This window comes from Leuciscus leuciscus (assembly GCF_965113295.1).
Source record: "Leuciscus leuciscus genome assembly, chromosome: 7".
Classification (NCBI taxonomy): domain Eukaryota; kingdom Metazoa; phylum Chordata; class Actinopteri; order Cypriniformes; family Leuciscidae; genus Leuciscus; species Leuciscus leuciscus.
The window spans coordinates 35,398,599-35,417,069 of NC_138731.1; the positions used below are offsets into that span (position 1 = coordinate 35,398,599).

The window sequence follows — 18,471 nt, forward strand, 5'->3', positions numbered from 1 at the left end:
AGAGACGTTGGTGTCCATTCCGGAGACGTTGGTGTCCGTGCCGGAGACGGCGGTGTCCGTGCACTTGTCTGTGCCAGAGTCGTTGGTGTCCGTCCCGGAGAGGTTGGTGTCCTTGCTGGAGACGGTGGTGTCCGTTCCGGAGACATTGGTGTCCGTGCTGGAGACGTGCCAGAGACGTTGGTGTCCGTGCCGGAGACGTTGGTGTCCTTTCCAGAGACATTGGTGTCCATTCCAGAGATGTTGGTGTCCGTGCCGGAGACGTTGGTGTCCATTCCGGAGACATTGGTGTCCGTGCCGGAGACGTTGGTGTCCGTTCCGGAGATGGCGGTGTCCGTGCACTTGTCCATGCCGGAGACAGTGGGTGGTGTCCGTGCCGGAGACGGCGGTGTCCGTGCACTTGTCTGTGCCGGAGACGGTGATGTCCGTTCCGGAGACGTTGGTGTCCATGCCGGAGACGGCGGTGTCCGTTCCGGAGACGGCAGTGTCTGTGCACTTGTCCATGCCGGAGACGGTGGGTGGTGTCCGTGCCAGAGACGGCGGTGTCCGTCTACTTGTCTGTGCCGGAGACGGTGGTATCCGTGCCGGAGACGGTGATGTCCGTTCCGGAGACGTTGGTGTCCATGCTGGAGACGTGCCAGAGACGTAAGTGTCAGTGCCGGAGACGTTGGTGTCCATTCCGGAGACGTTGGTGTCCGTGCCGGAGACGGTGATGTCCGTGCACTTGTCTGTGCCGGAGACGGCGGTGTCCGTGCACTTGTCTGTGCCAGAGATGGTGGTATCCGTGCCGGAGTCGGTGGTGTCCGTTCCGGAGACATTGGTGTCCGTGCTGGAGACGTGCCAGAGACGTTAGTGTCCGTGCCGGAGACATTGGTGTCCGTGCTGGAGACTTACCAGAGACGTTAGTGTCCGAGCCGGTGACGTTGGTGTACGTGCCGGAGAGGTTGGTGTCCTTGCTGGAGACGGTGGTGTCCGTTCCGGAGACATTGGTGTCCGTGCTGGAGACGTGCCAGAGACGTTAGTGTCCGTGCCAGAGACGTTAGTGTCCGTGCCGGAGACATTGGTGTCCGTGCTGGAGACGTACCAGAGACGTTAGTGTCCGAGCCGGTGACGTTGGTGTACGTGCTGGTAGTATTACATACAACAGTGCAACAATAATAAAACAATGCATTGACATTTACTTTTCACTTTTGATACTTTACTTTTAAAAACAAGTAGGCCTACTTCTGTACTTTTACTTAAGTACAAATCAGTCTTCATACAACTTTTACTTGTAACGGAGTAATATTTGACCAGTATCTGTACTTTCACTCAAGTAAGGAAGTTGTGTAGCTACTTTGTCGACCTCTGCTGGCATACAACTTACTCGAGTCAAAGCAAGAGTCTAACTGTATAATAAAAGTTAGTAGTATTATTTAGTTATTATGATAATATTTATTAAAACACAATAACTATACAATAGCTAAATATATAATCAATCTATATCATACGAACAATGAAAGAAGAGTAATAAATAAGTAAAAAACGTTTTAGATGTAGCGGACTTTTATTTTAGTGGACTTTTATTGTGACGTTTCCTGAACGAAGCAGCCAGTTTCCTGAAAGAAGAGCAGCGTGGTTTAGAAGACGTAGTACGATACTGGGTCCAAAACGCATTTATTTCACCAATTTTATATTTAAATATGACAGAAGGCAAATCATCAGAGAAGCCGGCGAAAACCCTGCTGGCTTTAAATCCAAAGGAAGAAGCAGAGTTTCGTAAGAAAGTCCAGCAAGCGAAGAAACGTCCTCAAAAGGTACGATGCCTGACCATGTGGCTTGAGTGTAGCCGTACAAACATTTAGCTTCATGTTGAAGCATAATTACAGCTGAATCAGTCGTCTTTATTAGCCAGAATTAGGTTCGGAAAGAAGAATCCTCTTAATAGATCTAACGTTAATGACATTATTTTACTGAAAGTCTTATGCTAACATTTTGTTTTACTTGCTTAAGTGTTTCGTTGACTTGCCTATTTTAATATGTTGCATTGAATGTGATGTTAATTATGATTTTCGCCCTCAGGGTCAGTCACTTTCTCCAGGAGTAATATATGTTGGTCATCTGCCTCGAGGATTGTGTGAGCCTCAGTTGAAATCTTACTTCGAGCAGTTTGGGAAAGTCTCGCGATTAAGAGTTTCCAGGAGTAAAAAGGTATGACGTGCTTGTAGTTCACGTGTTTTACAATCCACGTTCTCTGTACATTTAATTAATCTATTTAACAAAACTTATATACTTTTATTTATTATTATTATTAATAAATAATGGCACAATATGAAAATTACCCATGGCATTTGTTGCTTTGGGTAAGATAACTGTGCCGACAGTAATCTGGTACATTTAGCTTATTGCCAACTCCATGTTGTTGTGCAATGAAACCCATGTGCCAACACTTTAAACACAATAGTCAAACTAGCAAGTAATGCCTTGAGATTTTAACTTGAGTATTATTAAATTGTCATCTTTCATAGACCGGAGGGAGCAAAGGATATGGATATGTGGAGTTTGAGTGTGATGAGGTGGCTAAGATTGTGGCTGAGACCATGAACAACTACCTTATGGGAGAACGGCTCATAAAGTGTGAGTTGAGAGTGATTTGAAAGATTTTCCATGAATATTTTCTTACATAGTATGTTGTGTAAACATTACTGTGTTTTGTCCTGTTCAGGTCATGTGATACCACCCGAGAAGGTCCATGAAAAGCTCTTTGTTGGCTCCAAGATGATCTTCAGGAAGCCAAAGCAGCCTGCAGTTACCCGGTACAACAAAGAACACGTGGAAGATGATCTGAAGAAAGTTGGTGCCAAGCTTTTAAGTAAAGAGTCTAAGCTACGCAAGAGACTGGCAGCAAAAGGCATTGACTATGATTTCCCAGGATTTGTAAGTGCTATGTTGTTGTTTTTGATCAGAACTTTTTAGATGCTTTATTCTGTTGTGTTTTAGTGTGACCATGTTGTTTTTTTCAGGCAGCTCAGATTCCTGCAAAGAAGTCTCAATCAGAAGCAGATGTTTCAGTATGCAGTGAGGTACGCTCAAGTCTTTTAAAATATATTTTTTGGTTTGTTTTCTGTACTGATTTTGTGCATAGCCTTGGCACATACTGAAAATTACCTCAGTTGCAACCATTGACTGGAGTAAGATAATTGTGCCAACAGAAAATGGTACATTTTAAGCTTATTGTCAGTCAGTGTGACTCACAATGAAACCCATGTGCCAACAGTTATTGTAGAAAATGTCAAAGATATCTAGTCTTGCACTGTTAGCGTTTAAAGACTATTTATTTGCATTTAGGATGTCACTCCAGTGTGCACCCCATCAGTTTTGGAGAGGAGGAAGTCGATCAGAGTTGAGAATGAGGATGATGATGACGAAATAATCATCAAAGTCAAAACAGCCCCAGAAGACAGCAAGGATGTGGAACATAGCGAGGAAGAGTCTGATGATGATGAAGAGGATGATACTGAGGAGGAACAAACAGCTTAATAAAGACTTCAATCCTTGTTTTTAGAAGGGATACTGGACTCACTTTCAGAGCCGTTTATATGTGATAAGTTCTCAGTCCTCCCCTAAGGCTGGAGAAGAAGAGGACCAAACACATTATCCTGGTCATTAACAATCTGTTGGTTTTAGGTGTTTTATGCAGATGTTGTATCTGTGACCTTTATGGGGACAGTGTGGTCTCCCAGAGGTTTCTAAAATCAGATTGATTGTGCAATACACACACTAGATGTGTAGTGTTACTTGGAAAATTAAATGGCAGGATGGATATCATTCTATTTCTGACAAATTTTGGTATGATGTATACTGTCCAGTACTATCTTAAGACATGTAACTTTGCAAAATTGTTAAAATGTGCTTAACATTAAAGGTGTATCAAATAAATATCATTAATGCTTTTTACAGCCATTTTTACTAAACAATGGTTTGTGTGTAAATCGTTGCTCTGAAGGTGCTTATACATGTAAGTTAAGTGGTATTGTGGAGAACGGATATCAATAAAAAGTGCTCTTCTCAGAACAACCACTAGATGGAGCCAGAAGTCGTTTCCATTGTTTTAGGTTAATGTTATGGCAAGCCGTATTAACATTGTTTTTTTTTAAATGTACTAATATGTTTGTGTTACTAGTACACATGGTAACTAATTTATTAATCTAGTTAAAGACAAACTGTTTATTCAATTACTGTAAAGTAGCAACTAGCATCTAATTAAATAGTCTTAAGTACTTCTGTAGTTTGTTAATGGTAAATTACAATGCTAAATTGTATTTTTTTCTACTATACATATATACATAGTATAGAATTATAAATGTAAAAAAACAAATTAAAATGTAAAAACGGCGGGATTTACGATGCTGATAACCATTAAAATGCGTCATCAGTCTGTGAAAGGGGTCCATCGAGTCTGTCTCTCTCTCTCTCTCTCTCTCTCTCTCTCTCTCTCTCTCTCTCTCTCTCTCTCTCTCTCTCTCTCTCTCTCTCTCTCTCTCTCTCTCTCTCTCTCAATGATTAAAGATTAGTTCAATAAAAGTTTAATTAAAAAGTTCCCCAAAACATTTTTATTAACTAGTTGGAAACAATGAAAGGTGCTTGTCGCTATTAGAATGCTTACTAGGAATTTAACAAATACATAGTCTATCAGTAACAAATGCATGCTATATTTTTGAGGAATCAATGTTAAATTGGCCTGCCATAAAGGTTCATTGTTTTAACTACACAAGGAAAAATGACCATGTGGCTGCGAGACAGAAGGAAACCAGAGGATTTCTAATATGCGGATGTAAACAAAATATATGTTGGTCACTGTGTCGATAAACACTCAAAAATAAGAGCCAAAATCGCTAATTACAAAGGTAAAGGTGCTTTTAGAGAAATGACTCCCATACATGCATAACAAAGGGACAAAGGCACAGCCCGACTTTTTGAAGCATTTGCTAGAAAAATCATAAAGTCATAAAAAGAAACATGTTTGTCATGGTACATCGTTTGTATCAAAGCTGTAAGCGGATTGTACATTAAATCGATAGTAGAACAGAGGTGTGTGGCGCATGCGCATTCCGGCTCCATCATTGTGTCTGTCTAGTCTACAGGAGCAGCCAGCAACAGAGAGACAAGCCTCGTTTACCTTTAGTAAACCAACCCGTGTCATTTCACACAGGAACCACCGCTAGATTCGGCAGAGTGAGTAAATAACCTATTATTTCAACCAAGCTTGTCGTGTACATGTGCCGGCTTGGTGTAAATCGCCGGAGTTTTTACAATTTATTCGGTCGGCTAGTAAGAGCTAGCATAACCGGCTAGATGATCAATGAAAAAGAAACAAAATCATCCCGATATGATCTGAAAACACTTGATGATTAAATACTGATTCAGATTTTATAAAAAGGGTGATGGTATTTGAATTGTTAGCGTATATAATAGACAATAAGATATTTTAAAGCCTGGACTTCATGTAGGGTGAATGACAGATACTAGTATGTGAGCTTCAATTACATTGATGCTGATGTATGATCTGTCATTCACTTTGTTTGAGCCTACGATACTTTATTTTTTTCTTTGTGTAGTATATCAGTTCTTTTGTATACACAAGGTGATTTTGCTTTGAATTATAACACGTTTTCACCAAATACTGGAGAGTATTGATGTAATCAAATGCCTGGGATGTATGTTTGAGGGAGGCATAGGTAAATCATGCTCGACATCATTTAATTACTATGCAGTGTGTGTGTGTGTGTGTGTGTGTGTGTGTGTGTGTGTGTGTGTGTGTGTGTGTGTTTTACATTAAGGTGCCATCACTATGACTCAAAGATGAACTCCTGTGTGCAGATTTTAATCAATGGAAAATTAGGTCTCCTCCCACCATTGTGTAGCTTAGATACTGTTTGAAGTACAGGCACGGACTTGTAATGTAAACTAAGCAAAAACAAATCTGCTTGTGACAGTGAAGATAGAAAACACACACATACGATTGTCGAACCAAATGTCTTAGACCACTAGTGAATCAGTTATAAAAATCTACATACAAAATCATCTGTTTTGTATTTTTCTGTATTCAGTCTGCATAATAATTTGAGTGAAAAAGTTGAATTTAAAAATCGGTTTATATTTGTTTTGATGGTCTGCAGGAACTAGTTTGTGCTTAATTTTTTTGCTCATTTCATGAAGTATTTCAGAAAAATTGGATTCCTGCGAGCATCAGGTAATCTACTCAGAGTAATACACTTTGCGATGACCAACTGTGATTGCAGCCAGATTATTCCCATGATGCCTTAGGAGATTTTTGTCTCAATGCAGTATCCTAGTGATGGCATTACTGATGTTATTACCGTTGTTCTGTGAAATTTCACAGACGAAATCCAGTAATTTCAATTGGAATCTGCGCGATTGTTGTGTGAGGGCGAAAAAGTTCCCTAAGCAGATTTCTGTATAGCTCACAGTAAGCTGTGCTTTATACATTGATACGCTATGACTAGACAATTTTTTGTCCTAAATTTTGCTAACATGTCCTCACCTTTACTCGCATAAGCTATTGTATGGCTTCAAAAGGCTCTGAATATAGTACTCAAATTGTATGGACTTAATGTTATGTGTCCTTTTTGTTTAAGTAAATGGGTTTGAATTTTGGGGCGAACTATCCCTTTAACCCAAGTGGAATTCCTCTCTTGCTGTATCCCACAAAGCTGTGCAGCTGATGCGTGGTGGTCAGCAAACAAATAGTTAAGATAATGCAAGCCGGACTTTGAGTTATGTCACCACCATCAAAGGGCTTTTCTGCTTTTCTCATAAGTGGCTGCTGAGCTGAGCTGACAAAAAATGCAGGTCTTGCCGCACTGGCATTTGATATCCAGAGGTGGTACTCGACTAATAGCTCTCTTTTCTCATCCTGAGCAGGGAGGACCTCTGAATTATGAAGCAATGCTCCGCCGGACCCTCTCTCTCCTGCTCTAGTTACCACAACTCCTGCCGCTGCCGCTGCTAGTGGTTTGGCTGCCTTCTAAAGGGACAAAAAGGAGAACTTGCAGTCCTCATCAGCTGTTGTCTAGTCACATATGGTGCATCGTTTGAATTCCCGAGTCGACATCCCTACCGCTCAGCTTCTTGCCACCCTGTGGCACTCATAGGATTCATCAACACGGGATATAAAAATATAAAAAGCGTGTGCTCTTGTTTTGCCTGGATTGCACACGCTAAAGGCCATTTTTTTAAGTTTTTCCTCTCCACTGCCACACGGGTGGTGGCAGGACATCGTAGGCCATGGAACCCAATATGGAGTACTGTCTGACTCAGGTGCTACAGAAGGATGTGGCCCGCAGGTTGCAGATGGGTCCGGAGCTCATCGACTACATCACAGATTCAGACAAGTGTCACGACCTGGAGAGTGACCAGACTGCGCTGGATAAAATGGTGGACGGTATCGCCACATCTTGGGTTAACTCCAGCAACTTTAAGGTAAAAGGCATTTTTCTCCATTTAAATGCTTAACTGTAATTTTCTGCAGGTTTGATGGACTTTTTAAGACTGTAAATGGTGCAGGGTGATTTTTTTTCAAGTGGGCTGAATATTATGGGTTATAAAGCAAGGGCTTTTCTTTTTGAATACTCCTTCAGGCAGTTGTCTGGCATAGAATTGAGGGGTTGAATCGATCCCTTGAGCGAAACAGGGCAGGCTTTTGAGGTCACTGGAACATTTACAGGCCTTCATTTTGACATATTCCAAGATCAGACACAGAGACTTCACTTTGTGTCCACGTCTTTGGAAGATGACTGAGCATTCGTTCACCCAGAAATGAAGATTCGGTCATCATTTGCTCACCCTCATGTTGTTCCAATCCTGTATGTCTTTCTTTTGTTGAACACAGAATAAGCTTGGTGAAATGTTTTGCATGTAGTTACAGCTAATGCAAAATAAAGTCCTTTTGGTTTGATGTTAAAGGTGTAGGTGGCAGGCAAACAATTTTTTTGTTACCAGAACTCAGGCTGACCATAATGTTGTTATTATTATATTTATACATGATTATTTATGCAATAGGTGTCTTATTTGAATGCTGTCTACAGTAGACATTTAAGAAGACTGTAGGGTGAAATGTGATGGCTTATACTCAATTACTGGTTGGTTTCATTTTCAAGAATATCAAACTCTAACACTGGCAATTAATGGAGACAAAGTGTTTCATGGGAATCATGCCAAAAATCCTTTCAAGAAGCAACTACGAGAGATTTGTATTTCAAATCTTTCGCCTTGACCTCATAGCATTGCAGAGCTGAGGCAGAGCCGCCCATCAGTTTTTTTGGTTTTGCGTAGGTTTTGTTGATTGTGAGATATTATTTTGACATTGTTCAGAGGCTGTTTATCTTAGATGTCACTTCCTCGAGCAGCTTGTAAACATAGAGAAACAATTATTATGTCAAGCAGTTCGCGTCATGAAGTGCAGCTCTGCTACTTTTTCTATTAATTTCAATGCTGTGACATCATGCATGTCAAAGAGACAAAGAAGGATTGCACAACAACTAGTTATAGTAACATAATAGCCAAATAAAAAGCGCAATAAAATCATTGCAATATTCACAATGTTGCTTCATTTATATTGTCAGCAAAATCATTGTGAATATATTGTGATTGTTTGATATATATCGCCCAGCCCTAATAGCTTTCTTAGTAATGCTTTCAATGCCATTTTTTTGGGGATGTCAGTAACCATTCAGTTGCAACTGCCTGAGAACAAATGATTTCGCTCACGTTGCATTTTATTCACAAGCACCAGCCTTGACGGAGACAGCAATTGATGTTGAGAGTAATGTGGAAAGTATTCGGGCAGGGTTTGGGTGAGGTTGGCCCTTCATGTGAGATGTGTCCTTATCAGAAGACAGTTTGGTCTTTGAAGCAATGCTGACTCTGTTACTTTGCATGCTTGACAGCTTTGGCTTCATCATGTTTTAGGTTGTAGCCTAGTTAAACAAAATTGATTAGCTGACTCATCCAAAAGTTGCGTGTTAAACTTTTTTTTTTAGTTGATGACTTTGTAGACTATGATAGAAAAGCAGTGTTTCCCATACGTTGATTTATTTGTAGCGGCCCATCACAAATAGATTATTCCTTTTTTTCTTTTTTTTTTACTATTTAAAATGGGTAAAATTCGTACTTCATTGTAAAGCTGCATGCAGTGTGTTGACTGGCTCAGCACCTCTCTCTCACATTACAGCAAATAAATTAAAACATGGGGGTGTATCTCAAAATGTGTTCCTCTGTGTACTTGCATTCCCATGGAAACTTCATCAGTCACAGATGTTACTGACAGAGAAGACGGCTGACCGAGTTTACCAGGACTTTAGTAGTAGGTTACCAGGAGGTTAGTAGTATCATGAACATGAAGCTTTTTTTCCCTTGGTCGAACATTATTAAAGTTAGAGCTTATTTAGAGATATCAGCTGAATTGCTTAGTGCAGGCTCTAATGGATCCAAGGTTGTATCTCATAAATTACCCCACTGATTATGCCCAGAATGGTACCAAACTTCTACCGGATGGTACCGGACGTCGAGTTCACTTCTGTGATTTGGGAAAAGCCCGTAAAAGTCCTGGCAGAAAGTAATGCAAGGATGTAGTGTAACGACAAATTATTATTTTTTCTGAAGTGTTGACAACTTGGTGTTAACTAATAATTGTTGCAAACTGGTACTACCAACAAAATATTAGTGCATTCCTGGAACTGGGCGTCGTTACACTACATCCTAATGCATCGCTTTCTGCCAGGACTTTTACGGGCTTTTATCTTTTTATTCGGCTGATATCTCTAAATAAGCTTTAACTTTAATAATGTTCGGCCAAGGGAAAAAAAGCTTCTGTGGGGGGTGTTTGGCTCGAGGTCATAGTGCAAAGGACCCTAGGTTGAGATTAATCCGAACCACCCCTTTAAAGTTAACCCTGATAAGAGTCTATGTATGTTCTTAACACAACGCTGTCAATTGCAGAGATCTCCTCAAATAAGTTATTTACAAGCATGTATAAGGGGCCTAGCAACTAAGGACAAGCTAATGTTAGAATACAGTTGGGTTGTCGATGTACTTAGGCTAACTGATATCGACTGTAATGTTAACTTCAACTCTGGCGCTGAATGTTTGCTCCTTCAATCAAGATGAATATTGACAAATATTTTCCAAAAATAAAAAGGCCACATCCTGAGGAGGCACAAACGGTATCAAAAACAGCTGAACAGTCCGACCTGTATGATTAGCTATCGAGTTAATTTGATTCAATTTTTCCAGGCTTCAATCAGTGCTGCATGTGGCAGCTGAAACAGATAGAGAGGGACTCAGGAAGAGATCGATAATGAAGAGAGAGATTCCCTTATGAAAGCGCATTAGAATATTTTCCTGAAAGCCCCGTAAAATAGCATGTTCAAACAAAGGGTGCAAAATGTGCCATAAATAGGAAGGCTGTTGTGTGGGGGAGATGTTTAATTATGTTAAATTAAGTTTTTCCCAATTTGAAATATTTGTATTGGAGCATATTTTTGTGTTTTGTATTATAGTATAATACATAGATTATAATATAATAATTATAATATAATAATTATAATTAGTCCAAGGGAAGTACCACCACAAATAGAGTGTAAGTCTGTGGGAAACACTGAAAAGGTTTTGTTCTCTTGGTTGTGGTCATTCCTTCACTGTTCTGATAACCCCATTACGTGATAGGTTTTACCAGAATTAAAAGCTTTTGTGGTTCTAATGGTGTTTTTGTACAGCTTAAAACTGATTATTAAAGCCTTTTGTGCTTTATTAAAGAGCAAATCATGGACTGACATGTTTGCACCACAATGATGTTTAAATGATTGTGAATGCAGTCTAGACTTTCAATCCAAAGACCTGTTTAACCAGTGAAGGACAAAACGCTCTCAACGCTTCTTATCATGCAGGATCTACATGTAGCACTAAGACTCTAGATATTGCCTGTAAATCAGCTAGGCTATTCATTGTCTATTCATCTTAACCCAGACTTTCTGCCTCTTTCCAGTTTTTTTTTTTTTTTTCATTTTTGTCATTTGTGAGTTAATTATTTACTGAGGTGTAATGGGGATGGACAAAATTCAGCATTTAATAATTCAATTTGAGTTCATTATGAATTTGTATTGAATTTGACACGCCATACAGAATCGGAATTGACAGGAAGAAGAATTTATTCCAGAATAAATGTAATCATTAACACAATTTGTGGAATTATATCATACATGCAGTCATCAAAACAGATTTTGATTTTGCCATATAGCAACATATTTTTTTTTTCAGATTAATTAATATAAATTAATTAATATATAATAATAATATGATATATTAATTAATATTATTAATAGTAATATAACATTCATTAATATACCGGTAATTGAATGTTGATTATATGATATATTGAGCTAAATCCATACAAATGTTCTAATAGTATATTTGTAAAAACAATTGCATAATTCCTCAATTCTATGCTGGTTTTTCTGTACTGGTTATTGATCAAATGCAATTAAAGGCAGTTTAGAATTATTGGCACCCTGTGTATGTGTATGACATGTTGATGAGTAAATTCTACTAAAACAGTGATTTTTTTTGGGGGGTGATAAACTAAAATTACAACAATATAAATTAAAGACATTTCCATTTGAATTACATATCCTATATCTATTCAAACTCAATTCAAATTCAGGCATTCTCAGTTTAATTGAATGGCTCACATCTATGGTTCCACACAATCAGAGCAGAGCTGATATCTGTCAACCAGTCCTCTAAATGAATTTCAAATTTGTCTGCAGCAAACCACTCAAGTTGCTTAAGAACAGCAGAATAAACTGTCTTTAAGCAGCTTACAGTGTGATGTGGCCGACTCGGGAGAGAGAGGAAAATGGAGGGCAAGAGACTGTCATTTTTTTGTCATGCTGCTGCTGTAAGACCTTTCAACCACCCTTGACTTTATAACAGTGGGGTGTAGATGTGACTTCCATAGAAATCAGCTGTTGTGTACGTGCGGCACCTCCCTTTAACCATTGTTAAGTGTTATATTTTGCAATTTGCATCCAACAAAAACGTTCTTTTTAACTGTTCTCCATATCCCCAAAACTAAATTCTCGTGGCTGGACACAAGCTTTTTGGCATATAATAGCAGCTGTTGCATGGCTTAATTGCTAATTCACTTTCAGATGGTTTGTAAACGGTTTAGTGTTTTCTATATTTACATGTAAAACTACGACAGATCTAAGTTTTAAGTTTGATAAAATAATTTTGTGGTATAAAATTGAACTAATCCAATTGGAAATTGACCACATTTACTTCATACACATGCCTGAGTTGATCAAAGAGACCATGGTGCCAATAGTTTCTATGAGTGACGTATGCTTATGATGCTTTTGGGAAATGCTGCCTTGGTCTTATTGTGAACGATGCACACATTATTCCAAAGGAAAACAATAGAAAACACTTTTCCCGATCTAATCAATTACCAACAGATAAAGTCAAGTCCCACCCTGCATTCTTTCTCATTCAATATCCCTTTTTATTCTGAAATGTCACATTATGGAAATAAAATGGGTTGGAGGTAACTTTTGTGCCACAAGCAGCAAAACCAAACAAAACCTCAAATCTAATGGTTTTGAATTCATCAGTGTTTAAGCTTTTTAGGAAGTCATCCTGCCACTGGCTTACTTATAGTTTTCTTTAAACATGAATAAGAGGAAATTTCTTTAAAATTAGGACATGTAGTAAACTGACAGGCAATGGCATTGGTTCAAAACATGTTCATGTTAGTTAAACATTTACCAGCATCATGCCTTGTTTTGAAGCGCTGTAGTGGAGAATGTTGCTGTTGTCATTTGAGCAAGGCTCAAGGTTTAGTAGGCCGCGTAACCTCTTGTAACGTTTGTTTAGTCAGCATGCGCTGGAATGTCGAGTTGAGAAGTCATCCTATATTTGGTAGGTGGACCCTGCACATTATGTCATCATGCTTTCGGCATGTGCAAGAATGAATTCAGGAAAAATCTGACACTGGACAGCAATTAAATTTTAAAGTTCAAATGTTTTTGAATGCAAATATTTTCACCTTTTGCATGTTTTTGTTTGGATTTTTAGTTTAAAAAAATTTTACTCACAAATAGTGATTGTCTGATATAAGGCAAGGCCAATAATATTTTACCATTTTGAGATTATCGACATCGTTACTGAATTTGAAATAATTATTGTGTACGATACACTACCATTCTGATTCAAAGGTCAGCAAGATTGTTGTTCTTTTGAACTTTAATCAAAGAATCCTGAAAAACGATCACGGTTTTCACAAAAATATTAAGCAGCACAACATTGATAATAAAAATAGTTTCTTGATCTTGATTTCTAAAGGGTCATGTGACACTGAAGACTGGATTAATGACTGCTAAAAATTCAGATTACATTTTAAAGTATATTTAAAAAAAACATTTATTTTAATATTTCACAATATTACTGTTTTTACAGCCTTGGTGAGCAAAAAAGACTTTAAAGAATCTTACTGACACCAGTAAGTGTGTATTTCATTTCAGCAGTTTTGTGTACATCCCCTTTGCTGTCATTTACTCACCTTCATGTCATTTTTGGGTAAACTTGTTAAATCTACCTTATTCAGCATCAGCACCCCTGGTCTTTATATATTGCTATTGGCAATGGCATCATGATCAGTCATTAAAATCTCATATTTCTTGAATGCTAAACAAAATAAAAGCACAATGCTACTTTTTTTGTAAATAGTTAGAATTGAAGATCAGCAATACTCTTCAACCACATTTCAGTTGAATTAAATAGCAGTGCATCCATCGGCTGATCATCTCTTCACCGTCTCTTTGACCTGTTCTCATGGATTTTTCCCTCTCTTTTTTTCATGCTTTTCCTGTTCTGTCAGTATGCATTATTCAAGCTCCCATAGTCTCTGTCTCCTCACCTTACTCCACCATCACTCCATCCTCTCTTTTTAAACACCCCAGCACTGCCGGAGCTGTGTTGTTCCTGCATGTTGCGTGAGCCTCCTCCCTTATGCAGTGTGATGGCTTGTACGTACGTACGTGCGTGTGTGTGATGTACAGTGGGGGAATGACTGCATGCTGCGAGCGGCTGCTGTAGCGCGTCTCTCTTAGCTACTAAAGCTTCCTGAAGACGAGACTCTGATTTAGTTGGCAGTCTTCCACCTCTGTCTCTCTGCCCAGCTGTTGCCCTCTCTTCTCCTCTCTCCTTAGACTCCCGCAGTCTTTTTAACCTCTCAAATATTTATTGCTTAAATCATTAGAGAGTTTAGTACATCGTTTTATCTTCTACCGTGTTGCATTATTGTCAAGGTCTAAAGTAAATCTCTATAATTGCCAATAGATTTGAATTGATAAAATATTTTCTTAAACATTTGAGTTAAAGACCTTCTTCAGACATTAACCTGTTGTTTTAAACATGGTAATTGAATAAAGATTTGCAAGTTATGACAATGTGCAGGACTTTTTCTGTTTGTTCTAGTATTGAGTCAGAGTGTGTGTGAACCTATCCATCACCACCCACTGGCAGTGTATATATATTTGTTTAGTTGTTTTGTTAAAAAAAATGGTGTATTTTTTTTATTTTTTTTACAGTATTTAGATTTTATTTTTATGCATTTTATTTTGCTTTTTATTGCAACAAGTGAACAACATCCCAAATGTGCAGTTTTTCCCGTGTTTGATTCTTTTCAATTCCACTGCATTAGATGTACTGTTCCACTGCTTGAGCATGAAGAAAGCAGCCTGTGGGTTTGTGTACGGATGTATTGCCTTACTAAATTGTGGGGGAAATAGAGCTTTCTTTTTATGTAACCCATCTCCGGCCTTGTGCTTTTGTCATTCTTACTGAATGAGTGGCTTCTGTACTCTGAATAGGCCTTTGCATGTGCTTGTATGAGATAATAATAACTCATCATGAGCCAACAGTGCCATTGTTTGTTTTTGTGTTGGAAAATTAGAAAAAAATACAGTTATGATCTGCAGATCATGTTACTGATGTATAACCACTTAGTTGTATGTAGAGTTCATTGTGCCTAATTGTGCAAATTTTCTCGTTTTTCATGGTGGTTAGTTATTATATAAGCAAGGTTTGGGTGAATGTTATTTCTTCTCTTATGTATGCAAACAGTGTCTTTTACAATTTACCTTTACCTTTTAAAGGCACTTTTTTTCCCCTCAGAATTTTGCCAATAGATGAACTGTTAAATGAGAGATCTTGAGATGAGTCCCTGTAGTCGTCCAATTTGACTCTCATATGCTGGTGACTGGTGTAATATAATATTATAAACTTGACTGGTGAGTTTTATAAAATGTAGTTTGACACTATCTTCTCAGTTGTTTAAAAGATGAAGGCAATTAATCAGAAAATGAGAGACAGATATCATCGTCAAGTCGAAGGTAGTCGCGGATGTGGAGCTCTCGGTATCTCGAAAGCGCCACGCCGATATTGATCCTAGTTTTATTTCTCCTTTTGTCCCAAAGTCTGCTTGCCATGGTCCATAATGTTTGAACGAAACTACAACAGCGTGAGCGTGCTGCTAGACGTAACGCAGTTGTCCACGTCTGTCGCCATGGTTACTATGGCAGTACAAGCGGAAACCAGGGATAACGCGGGTATTACGTTTTTTGGAATTTCTCTGAAATTAAAAATCTTTGGGAACTTTTGGGATATTGTAAGTACACAACTGCAGGAAATATATCACACTGCATGTGCAAGTAATTTTTGGATATTTTATTACAAAAATCGTACATATTGTACTAGGGCTGGGATAAACGATTATTTTTTAAACGATTAATCTAGCGATTATTTTTTCGATGCATCGATTAATCTAACGATTAATTTTTCAGACCGATTCGATTTCGATTCGATTATCGATTATCTCCCCATTAATTGACTACTAACAATTTATACATGTTGATTTACATATCTGAATGAAAAAACATGAATTCCTTAACATTGCAATATGTTTATTGCTCTTAAAATGACAAAATAAGACTATACAAGTGCAAAGTAATGCATTCTTAGTCAGAGATAGCATTCAATAAAACCTTAAAGCCTTGAAAACACATAGCTTACTGAAAAAAAGTTCTTTCAGATGAAAATAACAACAACTTGATGACTAGCATTCAATAAAAAAATAAAAAAGGTCACCCAAAATACTTGTTTAGAGCAACTGAAAGAATACAGTAACCAATGTAAACTTGAGGGCTTTAAGCTAATACAGAGAGTGCTTTTCCAACAAAAAAAATAAATAAAAATTAATAGTGGGAGCCAGCAGCCTGTCATGGAGAAAAAAAAAATCTCCGAATGCTCCACGTGAAACTTTGGTGTTCCGCCCTTTTTCTATCGTGTCTAATGATTTTGGTTAATATGCACGAGGGAGAGAGAGAGCAAGACAGCGCTCGTGTAGTTTGAAGACTGTGAGTGCGCGAGCGCGCGTGAAACTTTGGTGTTTCGCCCTTTTTCTATCGTGTTTAATGATTTTGATTAATATGCACGAGGGAGAGAGAGAGCAAGCAGCGCTCGTGTTGTTTGAGGAGTGCGCGCGCGCGGCCGGGGCTCTCTCTCGTACGCGCCCCAGCAGTCATTCTATTCTACATCACTCACCGATCAAATAAGGCTTTGACAGCCGCCAAAAAGAAGATCAATGCAGAAAAACCCCTGGATTGGTTATATAACGTTGGACAGAATGTTGATCCGGCCATCGCGTATATTCAGCGCACATAAGGTAAACGTTTTGCAAACGTTTTTTGGAGAAATAAAAACAGGTCGACGAATCGATGCGCATATTTTGCGTCGACGTATTTTTTGCGTCGACGTCATCGATGACCTCGACGCGTTGTCCCAGCCCTATATTGTACCTTTAATATTACAATAAAAGATTATACATTTTTACATGATTTGTTGCATTTAGCAGATTTTTTTTACTCGTATACATAAAAGAGGGTTTAGTGTTTAGTGGGTGGTAGAGTTAAGGTGTCATCCCATAGTCTAAAATTCTCCTGCCAGGGCCAGAAATTCACATTTGTCAATAGCAAATATACTATTGGCAGGCCCACACAGAATTAGTGCTCACAGAAAGCTCTGTGCAGATTTGGAACGCTTCCGCAGATACCATTTGTGCCTTTTTTATATTCTGTTTCAGCAGATTTTATGTTGATAAAGATTGTTTGGCCTTTTGAAATCCTACCAGATTGTTTGTGGTGGATTTCTAAAAAAATGCTTTGCATTTTCTTTGTTCTATTCCTTACTCTCTATCACTCTACTCTGTGTGTCTCTGTCTCTTTTCTGCCATTGTGTTCTATCAATGCATCCCTTTATGAAGTCTAATGAAGTCTGTTGGTGCTGAATAGCCACATTAAACCTACTCACAGACCTCCATTGGTTTGCTTTCAGAATCTGAAACTGATGTTGAACCATCAAGGCCTACTTGTTAAACAGAACACATTATAAGCGTATACTTACACTATATACACCGTTGCCTTGTACAGTTGCCCACCCTCCACTCCACTCCACTCATCTGCCCTCACTCACTTTACGAACCATGAAACACACTCTTGCTAATAGATTGACTAATAGATTTAGCCTTTCACTTATGTAGCGCAGCGATTTTTCACTCTGCCAAATTCTGTAAATTTGTCAGTGTTTTACGCATTACTGAAAACAATAGACTGTTTGTGTTGAAAGACAGAAAGTTGTCTCAGGCGTTCTTTGTGTTTGTTGTTCTTGTTAATTCTGTCTAAAGTTCAGTGGTTTTTAGAGACACTTCAAAAACAGGTTGTTGAATTTCGCCTTCTGAAGAGTTACAGAAAACCTAGAGGAACGTATAGTGAGAATGTATGTAGAAATTACAATTGTTAAATGAAGTTTTACATTTTAGATCTACCTTTTTGCTTATTTAGTTGCTTAAATTGTTGTGAAACCGCATCTTCCCAGTACTATGGTAGTCAGGATCATGGTATGGTATATCGCAAACAGCCCGTATTAAAAGACAACGAGCCATATCAGCTCATCCAGGCTTATGAAGGAAATAGAGCTGAACTTCACTCCCATATAGAGTTCAGCCTTCCATACAGTTGATCTGATCGCTGAGGATAACGCACGTCTTTGTTGTTCATGCAGACATCTCCCTGTCAGTCTTATTTTAGTTCAGCAGGTAGATGGAGAGGATGGCAGAGGTGCTGATGTAGACGTGAGGGGAGGGAGTGTCAAGAGCTGTTAACTCAGCTGCCCTTCAACAGCACAAATCACCAAAACACTTCCAGTGCCTCTCAGTGATGAACACGGAGTTCTGTGTTTGTTATTACTAGTAAATCCTCCTTTTTTGTTTTTCTTGATTTGTTTTAGAGTATTGGTTCATACATTATTATGTTAGACCTGTTATAAGAGAACCTGATCATCTTTGTGTTTTCCTAGGGG

General features: G+C 38.6%; 2 protein-coding genes across 30 annotated transcripts in view; both read left to right on the top strand.

Moving 5' to 3' along the window:
- Positions 1 to 1,582: 1,582 nt before the first annotated feature.
- nifk (nucleolar protein interacting with the FHA domain of MKI67) lies at positions 1,583 to 4,065 on the top strand. Its single transcript, XM_082175973.1, has 6 exons — positions 1,583 to 1,793; positions 2,059 to 2,187; positions 2,505 to 2,613; positions 2,702 to 2,913; positions 3,000 to 3,059; positions 3,325 to 4,065. Exons 1-6 carry the CDS (start codon positions 1,680 to 1,682, stop codon positions 3,514 to 3,516), a joined length of 816 nt encoding a protein of 271 aa, XP_082032099.1. The 5' UTR covers positions 1,583 to 1,679; the 3' UTR covers positions 3,517 to 4,065.
- A 995-nt stretch (positions 4,066 to 5,060) lies between these two features.
- clasp1a (cytoplasmic linker associated protein 1a) overlaps positions 5,061 to 18,471 on the top strand; it is a 66,358-nt gene continuing 52,947 nt past the window's right edge. For all 29 annotated transcript variants that reach the window (XM_082176582.1, XM_082176607.1, XM_082176584.1 and 26 more), the window contains exons 1-2: positions 5,061 to 5,211; positions 6,922 to 7,479. In XM_082176582.1, the coding sequence (XP_082032708.1) occupies positions 7,285 to 7,479 (195 nt within the window). In that variant the 5' untranslated portion in view covers positions 5,061 to 5,211; positions 6,922 to 7,284. The remainder of the gene's footprint in view (positions 5,212 to 6,921; positions 7,480 to 18,471) is intronic.